The sequence below is a fragment of the Bos mutus genome, chromosome X, assembly GCF_027580195.1.
Source record: "Bos mutus isolate GX-2022 chromosome X, NWIPB_WYAK_1.1, whole genome shotgun sequence".
Taxonomy (NCBI): domain Eukaryota; kingdom Metazoa; phylum Chordata; class Mammalia; order Artiodactyla; family Bovidae; genus Bos; species Bos mutus.
Genome location: NC_091646.1, coordinates 10,275,196 through 10,290,786, shown reverse-complemented (window position 1 = coordinate 10,290,786; position 15,591 = coordinate 10,275,196). Strand labels below are relative to the sequence as shown.

Genomic DNA, 15,591 nt, shown 5'->3' with positions numbered 1-15,591 from the left:
AAAGCCATTGCCAAAATCACTCAGCATTATGGTCTCAGAAAGGAAGTAAGATGCCAGGTAAGTTAGGAGAAATACCTAACTGCTGGTGATTGAAAAATGTGAGGAGCTACTCATTTCTGATTATCATGAAAATTTCAAATGGTCAACTTGCAGCTTCCTGGGAAGCTGTAACCACTTTGATTGCCCATTGCTGTGGCAGTAATCTACTAGAGCCTTCCTTACACCAAGCTCTGGTTCCCAGAGATCCTGGGATAACACTGGGGTCATCTAAATGATCCAGGACCATATCCCCATCTCAAGATCCTGAATGTATTCATATCTGCAAAACCTCTTTTTCCACATGGGGTATCATGTTCACAGGTTCAAGATTGGAGTGTGGACATCTTTGATCATCATTTTCACCAACCACAGATCTCTTCAGTCAGTCAGGGCTTTAATCTATATCACATATGGTAACTCGCCCATGAAAATGAATGTGGGTGGATAGGTGTACATCACCTTATGTTTTGCAAGTAAATTGAGCAGACTCCATTTCAAACACCAGAATCAGACAAAAGGACAAATTCCCAGTGTACACACTCACTGGACAAAGATTATCTCCTCGGAGCCATGCCAGAGTGTAGCTTCAATTACAAGTGGATGGTAATCTGCTCATCAGTAGCATCATTGCATTAACACAGAACATACTTGATCCTGAGTTGCTTGTGAGAATATTGGTATATGCAGTCTTTTATTTTCAAAGTGTGCTGAGGGGCCATCCAGGGAGGAGGAAAAGCTGCTGGGAGAAATAGAGCAAACCTGGTTTTGTCTGTCTTACGTATTATGCTTCTGCCTACCCGCCCCCACCCCCAGCCGGTGGCTCAGCTGGTGAAGAATCTGCCTGCAATGCAGGAGACCCAGGTTCAATCCCTGGGTTGGGAAGATCCCCTAGAGAAGGGATAGGCTACCCACTCCAGTATTCTGGCCTGGAGAATTCCATGGACTATATAGTCCATGGGGTAGCAAAGAGTTGGACACGACTGAGCAACTTTCACTTCACTTCACTTCACAGTTTCTATTGGACAACTGAGCTGAATGGATTTTCTGGGGTGGGTGGGGTAGATTTCAAAGCTACTAACTCAGACCAAAATAAATTCCTCCCATCCTCTGACTGGAACAGGCTCAGGGCTCAGAGTGTCTACCCCTAGTGGCCTACTGTGGTAAATCCAATAGATTGTTTCAGTTTTTAGACCCAGAGTTCAAAGAGGAAAAGGAGGAAGAGAGGAAAGATCAGGTAAAAATGTTGATTCCTTTGCCCCAGGGCCAAACCTTTCCAACTTAATGAAGGAATCAAGTAAAGAAGCATTTCAAATTATCTTGTAGATAGACATTTGATCTCCATAAAACCAGAAAAGGGTCACATTGATGAAATTTTTACAAGTCTCAACTCAAGACAAGGGTTTAATACAAGAGTCCCCCATCAAGCATCTCATGCTATGTCTCTTTGGCAATTACGGGGTCTTGTAAAATATGCTGCCAAGATCCATACCCTGTGGACTTGCTTGTCAAATCCTTCCTGTATATGTTTCCACTTAGAAAGTCATTACCCCTTCTGGAACCTTTCCTTTCTGATGCCCATGCAGCTTGATTGAGCAGAATGGCCAATTTATCATCCCTGTTTATCTCCTGAGAGAGGAATTTACAGTGAAATTAAGAATCGAGTCAGATAGCACTGGTGCAGATGTTTGGTTTTCTGTAGGCTGTTAATCTGAATTAGTGAAAAGTCTGATTTATGAAATAGCCCTACAGAAAGGCAGCTTTAATCTTCTGTGGTTCATATAAGAGCCGTGTTGCCAAGAGTAGGTCATTTCAGACCTGCCTTAATGAGATGACTGGGCAAAGGTCTCCTCACAATTTTCTCTAAGGTCCAAACAGTCTCCCCTAAAATCCCCTACACATTTTTGTTTCATGAGGATCATAATCTTTGAGTTGGAAGACACTTTAAAGATCACTGAACTCCATTGTAGATCAATAATAGGAATCTTAATTGCCAGCTATCTGTTCACCTAAAGGTATCAAGCTCATAGGCCTACAAAGCAATGGCTTCTTCCTGTGGCCAACTGTAGATTTTTTAAGGCTTTTCTGATGTTGAGGTGAGAACTTTCCTGGCTACATCTCGAACTCATTGATCCTAGTTTTACCTTGGAAGGCCTTCAGAGCTAGCCCACTCCCTTACTGAACAGACCTTCCAGTTTTTAAAGACTGTTGTCACATGAACTACCCTCCTCCCTGCCCCAGAATCTTCTCCAGGCAAAGAAGTCCCTGTTCCTTCATATGGCTTCCAGACTATCTTATAGTATCACATATTCAGCCTTTTATTGCAGAAGAGGCTCGGTCAGTATAAGCTTAGAGAGACTGACATCTGTTCCCCTGGTGCTCACAAGCCTTCCACACCAGGGTCAATGCTGTCTGGAGGAGGCATCTTAAAGGCCTCCCAAACTTCTCCCCCACTGGCCTGCTTTTTGATCCCCTTCCCTCACCCTGGACTTCCCCACTAGGATCATTGACTTGCTAAGCCAACTTCTTTGCCCTTAGTCTGGCCCATGACCATGAAGACCTACTGAATGGGGTTAGGATTAAAATGAGGCTACGCTACACTTGGTACAGACTGCTCACCCCAGTGAACACAGTAGCAAAATCTGATCTTTGAAAAAGTTGAACAGTTCACTTTGAAGTTGTCCACATTTGTCCTTTGAGCAGTTTTATTACATTCAGGGTGAAGTCACAGAGTACACTTGTAATATTTACAGACTATAGAGTAGATAGTTTAATATATTAAATGTTAATGATTTTTGATATCATCTATTATCTTTGTTGTAACCACTAGCATTCTTTTTAAAAGCAGTTTATTAAAATACAAGAGTAAATGGTGTATGGGAAATAATTCTACTGCAGTTTGATAAATGAAGAATATGGAAATTGCACATTCGTCCTTCATCTTCTCAGCGGAATCAAGAGTTGTGTTTCCTAGTGTTGCTCATAGCCAGTTTAATATACATTTGAAAAATAAATTAGTGACACATGAAAGTAAATGTAGCAAAAGTGGGAATTTAACTAACTGAACAGCTAACGTGCTTCAGGGAAGAACTGAAAGTGAAATATGGTAATGATTTGCTAACTTGAAATCTCCACAGTGGATTCTAGACAAGAATGTGGTCCTCAGTCAATCCTGATATTGAGGTTTGTCCTGCTTGTGAAGACAGTGTTTTGGATTTGTACTCATTTTTTGGCCCTCGGAGGGGCCCCAGCTGGGTGCAAGGTGGGCCCACAGGAAGTGAGGGTCAGACTCAGAGGTATGCCCTATGTCCCTTAGCAGGCTGGGTGCAGCCAGATTGTCCACCAACCATGGGAAGAGCAGATGGATAGTGGAGGCAGAGGAATGTAAAGCGGAGGGCAGTTTTACTTCCATTTTAAGCAATGCCATTTCCTCCCACCAATGCTGACTCTTCCTTGTTTCCAACTGTGCAACTGCCCGGAGAAAGCAATTCTTTCTCATTAAGATGCTGAAGTCCTTCACCCCCAACTTGAGTTCTCATGGTGTCCTCTCTGAATTCAAGTCCACCGTCCCTCTCATCCCCAAGTATTTATGTCCATCAGTGTGAGTATGAAAAACTCGTGTACCTCTCCCTGTTCTTTCTATACTTGTTTCCCCTGAGTGGTCATTGTCAACGTTGACTGGCTGTAGGATCCTTCCTGAGAATACGGCAATACATTTACCTGTAAGAAGACTTAGGGAAAATAATTTCAGGCCTCATTTCACTGGTTCTCAGTCAAGGTTACGCTTAGGTTTCAAGTCATCTTTATTTTGTATCTGTGTCTGTATATCTATATTTACTCATAAAAATAGTTAATTTTTTTCATATGTGATTTCTGTCCATGTCTACAATCTCTTAATCACAATTCTGAAATTCAGAAGATTTGGAAAACTGTTGTTTTCAGTGACTTTGAGCCATTTGTTGACAAAACCTGACCTAAACTGATGTGCAGGTATTAATTTCAAGTTTTTATGACTGTGACTGTTAACTGCAGCAGTATTAATGAGTTTTATTAAAGGATGCTACCCTGAATCCACTGGGGGGTATTATAGATGTGGTATAGCTACCATATGACTTGTTTAATTAAAAATCTAAATATAAAAATTCATCTTGCTTCCAAAAGTCTTTGGATAAGGAACACTTGTATACAAACACATAGACACACACAAGCCAGAATTTAATGCATAGATAGGAAACAAAAGTAGGAAACAGTCTTTTCATTTGAAAATCATAAATATGGGAGTACACGTTAGATCTTAACTGTCAATCCACCAGCTAGGAGTCTCAGTATTGCCAATGCTCTATGCTGTATCTGAAACTTTACTTGGGGGGAATTGAGGTCAAGTTAGCAAGCCTCTGGATTAGTCTGACTTAAATCTGTTGCCTCAGTCTTTAGTTAGTAATCAAAGACAAAAACAATTGATTAGATTTAGAGGGTACTTTTCTTAAATATGGATTCATTATACTGCAAAGGAATACAGAGAACGAGGCACACTGAGTTGTATATATAGATCCCTGGGCCCACTGTCTCTCTCTCTCTCTCACACACACACACATACACACATACACACACACTTTCCCAGGGGTTGTAGGTCCCTGTTTCTTCTGCTTCTCCTAACTACTTGGTGTATTTGGCAGACGAATGTACTTGCAGATAGCATTTACTTAGCAGATAGCCTTTTAAAAGGAGCTTTGGCTATATGAAAGAGAATAGCTACCTGGGAGACGAAAGGGGCCGTCTTCGGGGGCATGAGGCACATGTAAGGAAAAGGCTCTCCGAGTTGGACGAGGCGCCCATGCTGGTTTGAAAGGGATCCTCTGCCTTCCAAGGCAAGAGCTATTATGGTGAAAATGAGGCTTTGGTAAGAGGATGAAGTGGGGGCAGGTGAGGAATAATGGTCTGTGATTCCAGAGTCTTGCCACAGGAGGGCCCTTGGAGTCCCTCTCTGCCAAAACTTGCAGGTGGAGCCACAAGACCAGGTGTCCTCCAGGGCCAGGACTGGGTTTTCTGGGAAAAGCCAGGCAAGGAGCTGGGAGTCTGAGAGGCAGTGAGGTTCAGACGGCCAGCCAGACAGGTAGGAGGACCAGTCCAGCACTGTAGCAAAGATGCTCTGGCCCCCAGGCCACCCCTCTCTGTGATTTAAACTTCTCTCCAAAGAGGAGCCTGAGCTGATGAGACAGAGGCAGATGAGAACCCTCCCTCGACTTTAGAACCCCATGTCAGAGCAAAAACAGGAAAACTAGCCCCCAAAGATGATGAGCAAAAGGACAGAAAGGCAGTGACATACCCCAAAGTGCCGAGAGACAGCTGAGGTTGATTTGTTATGGGGCACAGAGGGCAAACGATTAGTAAGGAAGAACATGGATTATCAATAAAGACAGAGTGGCAAATGGTGTCAATTTCCTTGTGCTTTGCTTGGTCAGCTTTACAGATTTAAAATCAGCCATTAGAGATGGTTGGTCCTGTATGATCATACTTCCTAGTTGGAGTTGTCTGAAGAGGTTACAGAAATTCCGGTGGAGGAGGCTGTGCAGTGTGCCCTCTCATCTCCATGGTAACACAGTCAGCCCTGCTCACCTTGGGGCTGGGCACTGGGCACCTGGCTGCCAGTGACTTTACTCAACCCTGCCCTTTGAGGGAGCTGGGAGGCTATGCTCCCAGTTTCACACCTCTTTCTAGCTGTGAGGCTGCAGCAAGAACCCCCCTCCTCTGAACCTCAGTTTTCTATGACAAAAGTGAGGATTCAACTCACCCCTTCTTACTGAGAGGACTGTACTGCACGTATAACTAAGATCAGAGCCCCTATACAAACCTGGGGATTTCTGAACAAGATAGCAACTGAAAATGTATCTTAACAGAAAAAGAAAGGAAAAAAAAAACAACTTGGGACTGTGGGTCACTCCCTGGGCCTCCTGAGCCTCATAGTTCCCGTCTGTGAAATGGAACGGCACACTCCACTCCGCCTGGCCCTCACAGATGATCAGTCTTCATGCCCACCTGGACTCTTTTCCAGCCAGTTTGGGAGTAAAAGAGGCAATCAATGGTGTCATTTTCCTTTCAGCCCACTCTTGGCCACGCCCCAACCCCCACCTGCAGCGCCCACCAGTGGGGGATCCGGCAGCTCCAGTGACTCAGAGAGCAGCTCAGAGTCTGACTCAGACACTGAAAGCAGCACCACTGACAGCGAAGCCAATGAGGCGCCACGAGTGACCACTCCAGAGGTGGGTGAGGAGCCAGGGCCCCGACACAGCACCCCCGACATGCACACACAATAATGCGATAATAATAACATTCCAGCACAGTCATGACTTCGGCACACTAAATACTTCAGAAAAGCACTCAGGTATTTGATAGGGCTTTTTTCTTCTAACACATGTCTTTGTAAAGTTTCTAACGGAGATTTCTTGCCATGTGACTGATGTGCCATGTGACTCACTCAGCTACTCTGAGCCTTGAGCTTCCCCATTACTATTATACTGGAATAGTGATCACTGAGCTCAAAACTTCCCTTTCGAGAGAACCAACGAAGCAAGTCAAGACCCACTTCTAGGTCTGGGGACACCACCCCTTCCTCTAAGTTGAAGTGATGAATTGTCACTGGGCAAGTAAGATCCAAGAAGTGTGATGGTTGAAAGGTCACAGGTTTTTTTTTTTTTTTTTCAAAGAATAGTTTTCAAAGGTACTCAATGGTAACTCATGAAAACATTTAACACAGCCCCACAAGACACCAAAATTATAATTTTGAGATCAAAGCCATGCCTTTCCCCTCCATCTTCTTTGACTGCCAGCCTCTCAGTTCTCCTGAGCCGGCACCTCGTACAGCAAGCTGATCCCTCAATGGCTCTGGACACATTGTTTGTCAATAGTCAGAAAAGAATAACAGAAGAAGATGCCACAGTGACATTACTGCTGTTTGTAAGAGCCCACGCTTCGTGAATGTGGATCATGTGCCAGGCTCCATGAGAAGCTCGTGACTTGCATTTTCTCATTTCATGCTCATGACAACCCTATGGGGTCCTGGCTATCATTATACCATTTTATAGATGAAAGAATAAGGTTCTGAGAAGGTAAGAAAGAACTTTCCCATGATCTCACAGGAAGGGCTGAAACCAGGGTGTGCGCTACGAGAGTTGGGGCCCCTAACCTCGAGCTCTGCTGCCAACAGTAGCAGCTGCTCCAATGGCCTCGACCCTTACCCGCCACTGCTCTGTGCCAGTTGGAATCATGGCTACTCAAAACGTTTTGAATTCTGTCATCCTCTATTGGCTGGTGCCATAAGCCTCAACTGATGGCTTGCAAAAAACAGAGCAGTTCTAATAAAAAATGATGGCTCTTTTAGTTCAACAGGCAGAATTCAGATTTGGGAATCAAGCACCCGAATTGTACGCATCATTTCCATGGCTTAACAGCAGATGCTAATGTCTGCAAGCATGTCCACATAAACTGATTATTGCCCATACACCAAGGAAAGTGCAGTGGTTTTTTTGGAAGTCAAATCTTTTCATCCTTCAGTAAAAATACAAAAGGCCTCTTCTTTTTGCAGCAAATTACAACATCATATAGGAGGCCCTGACACTTTAGCAGAGAAAGACTTTCCTTTTGAATTACATTTGAGGCACACTCACATTTCTTTTCAGAACCAGAGATCATTCTCTCAGCCTCATGGTGAGAGGCTGAATAATGAGCCCCACCAAAAGATTTTGGGAACTGGTTTCCCTCCCCAGCTCTCTACCCACTCTCTGGAAAAACTCTCTGTGAAAAATTCTTTCCTTGCTGGCCAGAGTAGGGGATAGTTTCAGAAAAAGAGTGGAACTTTGTATAGTGGAGCCACTTTGTAAAGTATTTGGCTGTCTAGGGAATGTGATAGATATGAATTTCACGTATGTTTCTAAATGTGTGAATGGTCACTTGACAGCCAAAGCTTTTACCAGGCAACAGTCAGTGCACTGAAGGTCCTCCTGACTTCTTCCCAAAGGTGACATTCATTCTTGCCACCGTTTCTCACTCCACAGCCTGAGCCGCCCTCCACTAACAAGTGGCAGTTGGACAAATGGCTTAACAAAGTGACTTCTCAAAACAAATCTTTTATTTGTGGCCAAAATGAAACACCCATGGAGACGATTTCTGTGCCTCCTCCAGTCATTCAGCCAATGGAAGTCCAGGTCAAGGTGAAGGCAAACCCCAGCCAGGTCCTGCCTGAACCCAAAGAGAGGCCTCTCCTTGGTCTTATCAGGGAGAAAGCCCGTCCACGACCCACCCTGAAAACTCCAGAAACAAAGGCTCTGAAGCATAAGTTGTCCACAACTCTTGAGACAGCATCTCAAAGGACAATTGGGAAAAAACAGCCCAAAAGGGTCGAGAAGAACACCAGCGTTGAGGAATTTACCTGGCCCAAACCAAATATCACCAGCAGCACTCCCAAAGAAAAGGAAAGCGGGGAGCTTCCTGACCTCCCGAGAGGGCGCAGCAAAGCCGTTGCCCACAAGCCGGTTCCCAGGAAAGAACCGAGGGCCAGCATCCCCTTGGCTCCCGAGAAGAAAAAGTACCGAGGGCCTGGCAAGACGGTTCCAAAGTCCCGGGAATTCATTGAGACCGATTCGTCTACATCTGATTCCAACACGGATCAGGAAGAGCCCCTGCAGATCAAAGTCCTGCCTCCATGCATGGCTCCAGGGGGCAACACGACCAAATCCAAGGAAGCCGGAGGGGCCAGCCTGACCCTCAGTAGCTTTCTCAGCAGTGGCAATGGCAACAACCCACCAGTCCCGAGTGAGGAACCTACTCAGTCACCGGTCCCTGTCACCACACAAACCGAGGTTCTATCTCCTGTCCGAGATCAGGAGAATCTGAAAAATCTCTGGGTGAAGATTGACCTTGACCTACTGTCTCGAGTGCCTGGCCAGAACTCACTCCAGGCAACGTCAGCCAAGCTAGACCACAAGGAGACAGCCTCAAAGCCCAAGCGGCAGACGGCTGCGGTGCCTGCAGAGAAAGCCGCCCCCAAGGGCAAGCGTAAGCACAAGGTAAGCCGTCCACCCACTCTGGCCAGCCACATGATCGGGAGCAGTGGCTGTCTGGGCTACTTTGATCTTGAGTCTCCGTTTCCAGCAGGCTGGAGGCAGTGGATTGCAGTCTTTGGTGAAAGCACAGATATTAATACTTTTCCTGGGGAATGTAGTATTTGAGATGACCAGGGAGGAAGTGTTAGAGATAATCATGGTTTTATAACCAATGTCAAGAATTTCCAGTATGGCACTTGAGGGATTATGATGTGTAGCAACAAAGAATATGAAGTCTCCTTCCCCAGGCATCCAGTCCATCAGGTTGGCTATTTAAGCTGCTCCTGCTTCCCGGATTCATAGGTCACTATTCTACAGTCTCCTGCCGGCAGCAGCAGGGCACCCAGGACTCATAAGGTCAAATGCATCCTCTAGGCCTTGTTAATTTCTACATACAAACATCCCTGCCACCCAGTTCCATTTTGATTACCCTGGCTCCTACTAGACACAGGTTCTGTCCAGCCTGCTTGGCCCCCTGACCTGTGTGGTTGGCTTGACTCATGATAATCTCTCCTGCAGGACATTTGGGTTGGATTCCCAGGCTACAAATGTAATCAGAAGGTGAAACCCAGAATGGCCTTTTCCATTGCACATCTATCTGGGGAACTGAGTTTGTATCCAGTAGGTTCATTGCATGCATCTCTGGGTGTCACAGTAGATTTTTAGCATAACATCATCTCATGGTGATTCTTGAGTAATATTTTGAATAAGCTGCCTTGGGAACTCCTGCAATGATGATTTAAGTCATCGTTCAGCTTTAAAGATTCACAGGTGGTTTTATCTCTGAGCTGTGGTGCCACCTTAACTAATGAGAGTATTCCAAAATAGGGAACAAAGTCTGGGGCCCTTGCCCTATCACTGTTTCCCTGCTCTTAGTGATGACAGCAGTGCAACTAGGAGTAAAAGTGTACCTTCAGAACCAATACATGAAGGTCCAAAGGTGTGCCTTGCACATGGTTAATTTCCTTGCATACTGTTGGTTGTACACGTGACCTTTGTGTGTTACCCCCAACCCCCATGTTGCTTGGACAGGACTTATGCCATGTTAGAATTGCAGTGTTGGTTTCTAAACTACTCATTTGTGGGGGTATTGTTGCTGGAAGTGTCTGAAAATGATAGATTCTCTTTACTTCTGGTATGAGATCTCTGTGCCCCCCGATCAGAGGGTGACATCACAGCTTCACCCTCTCTGATGCCAGCTTCTTGGTTGGAGTAGGCGGGGCAAGATGTATCAGTTTTCTGTCTGATCAAAGGTGTACTTTTAAGGCTCCTACCTAATCTAGGACTTAAAACAAAAGCACACTGTCTCCCTTGCTTATTGTTTTAAAATGTCTACCTGTTCCATGGATTTCAAACTTTGTGTATTCTTTTTTTCCTGTTAAAGCCAACAGAAGTTGCAGGGAAAATCCCTGAGAAGAAGCAGCGCCTGGAGGAGGCAGCCACCATCTGCCTGCTGCCACCTTGCATCTCGCCAGCTCCCCCCCAGAAGCCTCCCAGCACTAAAGAGTGAGTTTGCCCTGATTCTATACTTTGTTGGTTTGGACTTCTAAGAAATCTCAAATGAACCCTTGAGGGTAGGGAGTCCTATCCCAAAAGAATGTTAGGTAAGAAACAGAAGTCATTCAGTTTTGTCCTGACAGCTGTCTCTGGCCACCAGCCTAACACAGGTGGGATAAAGGGTGGCCTTCAGGCTGCAAGGTTTGGGTGACCACTTGAGCTTTTTAGCAACATTTCTTTACTCCAACTCAGATGGATGGCCAAAATCGGCCAAAGTGGACTTTTAGCACTGAGTGAAGGGTAAAAGGAAGTAAACCAATTTAAAGGACACCTGCCCCTTGAGCCAAATCACCTCCCTCTGGGCAACTTCCAGTTCTGATAGGGATGAAACCATCTCCCTTGGCCTCAACAGAATGACACAGCAGAGGCTTCCTCTTTGCTGTCAAATCATAGTGCTCATATGAAGCTTGAGGACCAGCAAGTTTGTCCTGAACTCCTCAGAGGCCAAGGGGATGACATGTCTGGGGAGGCCAGGGACATGAGCTGTCTAGGAGTGCCCCACACCCCCAGGCAGTTCTGTGCTGGGAAAAGCCAGCTCGGGGTGGACAAATTAATGCCGATCAGCTGGCAGCTCTTCTCCTGTCTGTCTCTTTGCAGAAGGTGCCAGTCAGGCAGGAGGCCTCCTTGTCCCCTACTCACTTACAGGACTCCAGCCTTCCCTACCAAGCATGGTGACAGAATTCTTCTGTCTTTCACACATCACTTCCCTAACAATCTAGTGGGTAGCTATTCCCTTCTCCAGGGGATCTTCCCAACCCAGGAATCAAACCCAAGTCTCCCTCATTGCAAGCAGATTCTCTATTGTCTGAGCCACCAGGGAAGCCCTCCCTAACAAACATGTCAGCTCCTGGAACTATTCTGTTTAGATAATTATTGTCATAAATTCACTCAGCATTAGAGGTAACTTCCATCAACGACCAGTTTTGGAACCTATTAGCAGCCCAGAGTGGAGAGGCAATCTGGCTAACTGCTGCTAACAATGGATTTCACAGATTACTGTTTAACATCAGTGACAGGGCATCGGTCTGCCACAGATAAGATGTTGGAAATAAGTTATCAGTTTACATTTGTTTGGATCCTTGTTGTTTAGAGATGAAAGGTAAGAAAAGATCAATGACCACTAGATCTGCTCGATAAACTAAGGAAATTTGGTCATGGGCTGCCAGGACCTGCCAGCCCAGATTTGGTCCCAGGCTGCTGTCTCCCTGAGGACCCATAGCTCTTTGTGACATGCATTTATATTCCACGGTATAATTTGATATGAAAGGTGGACGTGAGTCTGAGTGAACTCCAGGAGTTGGTGATGGACAGGGAGGCCTGGCGTGCTGTGATTCATGGGGTCGCAAAGAGTCGGACATGACTGAGCAACTGAACTGAACTGATCCCTTCAGATACTTGGAGTTCTCAGAACTAGACACTCTTCTAGTAGAGCAAGCCAGCCCTCTTATTGAGGAGGTACCACCACTACAAGGATGTCATTTTAGGTTCCTCCTTGGAAAGTAGGAGGGCCCTGGAAGGATGGTGTTTAACCATTGGGAAAGAAGCCTATTTCCCTGCTTCCAGGCATGGTGGTGGGCTTCCCTGGGGGCTCAGACAGTATAGCATCTACCTGGAATGCATAAAACCCCTATTTGTTCAATTCCTGGGTTGGGAAGACCCCCTGGAGAAGGGATAGGCTACCCACTCCAGTATACTTGGGCCTCCCTGGTGGCTCAGTGGTAAAGAATCCACCAGCAATGAGGGAGACCTGGGTTCAATCCCTGGTCAAGAAGATCCCCTGGACGAGGGCATGGCAACACACTCTACTGTTCTTGTCTGGAGAATCCCCATGGACGGAGGAGCCGAGCAGGCTATAGCCCATGGGGTGGCAAAGAGTTGGACAGGACTGAGAGACTAAGCACAGCACAGGACAGACATGGTGGTACCTCCTCGGTTCCCAGGCTCTCATCTCTTTGGGCCAGGCCACCAAAAGGCACAAGGAAGAGCTAGAGGGCTGTGGGATATTGCCACACCATCAGTCCCCATTACAAGACTGCTTCAATGACCCAGTAATCCCTCTGTTCCCCATTTCATAGAAGACAGATGATTGAGTATTAGGCAAATGTTTAATCCAAATTTGTTCTCATAAAACGGTGTTTCACCTCATGGTCCTTATGATCTTTCTGTCTAGGAGAGCAATGTTTACCTAGTAGCCTTTACCATTCAGGAAGGACCTGAATTGGGTTCTTATATGGGAAAATTTCGAGATTTGAGGGAGAAGGAAACCAGAACAGGCCTCTTGGAGCTCTTCTCCTTGGAGCCCTCTCCTCGAGTTTTCTCTGCTCCTTGGTGCTTTGTTGACCCTTCAAATCCTTGGAAATTTTCATGATACAAAATTCACTTTCACAAAGAGCGTTTTAAACCTAGCGAAGGATGCTATGCCAGCCTGACAACTAGGGTTTCCCATCATCACCTAGAAGGGCACTGATGCATTCCTTTTCCCTTCTTTGGAGTTGGAACCATCATAAGAGCCTCTGAGGCATGAAAGGGGATACTCTTTTTTCCTTCTGTCCTCTTCTGGCCTATACAAAAGATGCCCTTATAGTAAGAAGTCATAATGAACAGAGTAGTCCCTAGAAAATACCCCCTGGGTATCTTTCACCCAGGAAGTTATTAAAGGCCCCATGGTTCCAGGTCGCTATCATGCAGAAGGAAAGGGGGCCAGATGACAGTGGCCACTGCACCAAATGTACTGTACTGTGTATGATGTACTGTGTACAGTGGCAGATGGGAGGCCCTAGCCCAATGACTATGGCCAGTGGCAGGTTGACTGCCTCTAGGGAACAGCTATTCCCCTTGCAGCCCCCATCCCCTTCTCCAGCAGTTCAGGTAGGCCAGGAGTGGTCAAGTGGTCATAGGTAAGGAACCAGTCACTCCCATAGATGCCACAGCAATACTTGACTCCTTTCCATGTAAATTCTCCAAAGTGCAATTCCTCTGTAACGATTATACTCAGTGTGGTCTGATGTTGCTGGAGCATCTTCGTCAAAAAGCATCCTAACCTGTATTTTCACCATTATTTTCATCAGGCTTCACCATTATGTTAAAATGGTTCTCCATGTCAAAGCAATTTTAAAAATCCACTGACAAATACTTTGTAATTAATTTTAATCCATTAAAATAATGACAGAAACAGTGAATTTTCTAAAAATTTGGCTGCCTGACAGAAATTGACATAGGACTGTGTTTATGAAACAGAAGACAGAGAAGATAACAAATATTATTACAACTGGCAAATTTGGGCAACACAGCAGAAGTGGAATGAGGGGATTGCATTGGTGTCTACCATTTCAGGAAATCAAAACACTTGAGTGCTTGTTCATCTTTGATTTGTTGCTTTGAGATATTGTAAATCTATATTTCTAGACACTGACTGAAATTGACCAAGAGGAAAACATAAATTCTTGTTGACTTAATTTGCTATTGAAAATTGTAGTCAATAATCATGAAAAGTAAATGGCTGCACAGTGCAATATTAGTTGTCTAAGAAAAGATTAAAATTCAAGTAATCTCCATTGATTAGTCGAAGACAGTAACTAAAATAAAAATCCATGGCCCAATTACCACGTTAAGCAGCTAGCATAAGGTTTTAGTTGTTCTGTTTTATTTGAAGTCTCAATTTATTTGATGATGCCCATTTAATGGGCAGATAAATCAGTTTGGAAGCATGGGAGCACTTCTAGGACCACATACATTTTGTGGCAAAATGACAAAATATTTTTCAAATGGAGTTTTGTAAAGTGGAGTACATCAGTACTTCAGTATAACAACTTAAGGTCAGGGGCTCATTATGCCTCCAGTAGAACAGTTGGAATATACAATTTCCAGTGTGTCCCAGAAGTATTTAGTGCATTATTTATTTCTGGGTAATGTCTAAGTACTGTATTTCTTAAGAAAATATCCTTCCACTAATTGTTTATTGTACCATTTATTGTGTGACTGTGCAGTTAAGTCCTAGAGCAGAATAAGTAGGAACCATCCTAAAAAATGATGGGATTAAAGTCTGCATTGGATTTTCCATAAAAATCTAATTAACAGTAATCTTGAAAGGTTGCAAATATCACACTGGGGCAACACACCATTAGACATTTCCATTTATCATGGAGTTCTGTTTCAAAGACCCGTGCTTATTCTTAGATTTTTGCATTTATCTATGGCTCAATCTCTAGGGAGGGCCACCTCTCTATAGACATCTATGTATCTACGCATTTTCTATATACTCCACCCCAGGTAAAGGACCATCAACCAACATATTACTTTAGCTAAACGTAGCAGCATCATGCAAAAGATCAGAATAAAGAGAGACAGAGTTTTCTGACACCCTGTACTTTCTGTTTACACAGAAATAATTCATCCAGGAGAGCAAATAGAAGAAAAGAAGAAAAGCTGTTTCCTCCTCCACTTTCCCCACTGCCAGAGGACCCTCCACGTCGCAGGAACATCAGCGGCAATAATGGTCCCTTCAGTCGAGACAAAACCATTCCTTTGATTGGACAGATCACCTCGACCAAACCTAAGAGGAATGAAGGCAAATTCTGTGCTACTTTCAAAGGGATAGCTGTAAACGTAAGCATCATAGAAGGAATCTTCTCATTGTCAGGTAGAAACAAGTTGACCCAGCTTATCTAAGTCAACTTGACCTCATGGAGATGTTGCAGGGGGGTGGAAGGAAGGGGCAGAGAGAAAATATTAATATAAGTGTGTGTGTACACAAATACACAAACTCTCCATTAGTTCCAATCTTGATTCTGTTAACTTCAAATGAATTTTTCATTCCAGTCTTACTTCTCCAAACAGATGATTATGCAGAGATTCAGGGCCTCAGACATCCTTTGGTCCAATCCCTTCAGATCTTGGGGCT

General features: G+C 44.7%; 1 protein-coding gene across 1 annotated transcript in view; it reads left to right on the top strand.

Annotated features, from left to right (window-relative positions):
• Nucleotides 1–15,591, top strand: part of AFF2 (ALF transcription elongation factor 2) — a 539,484-nt gene that overhangs the window by 488,331 nt on the left and 35,562 nt on the right. Inside the window, 4 exon segments of the mRNA XM_070365748.1 lie at nt 6,137–6,296; nt 8,088–9,098; nt 10,519–10,640; nt 15,074–15,296. Of these exon segments, the coding sequence (XP_070221849.1) occupies nt 6,137–6,296; nt 8,088–9,098; nt 10,519–10,640; nt 15,074–15,296 (1,516 nt within the window).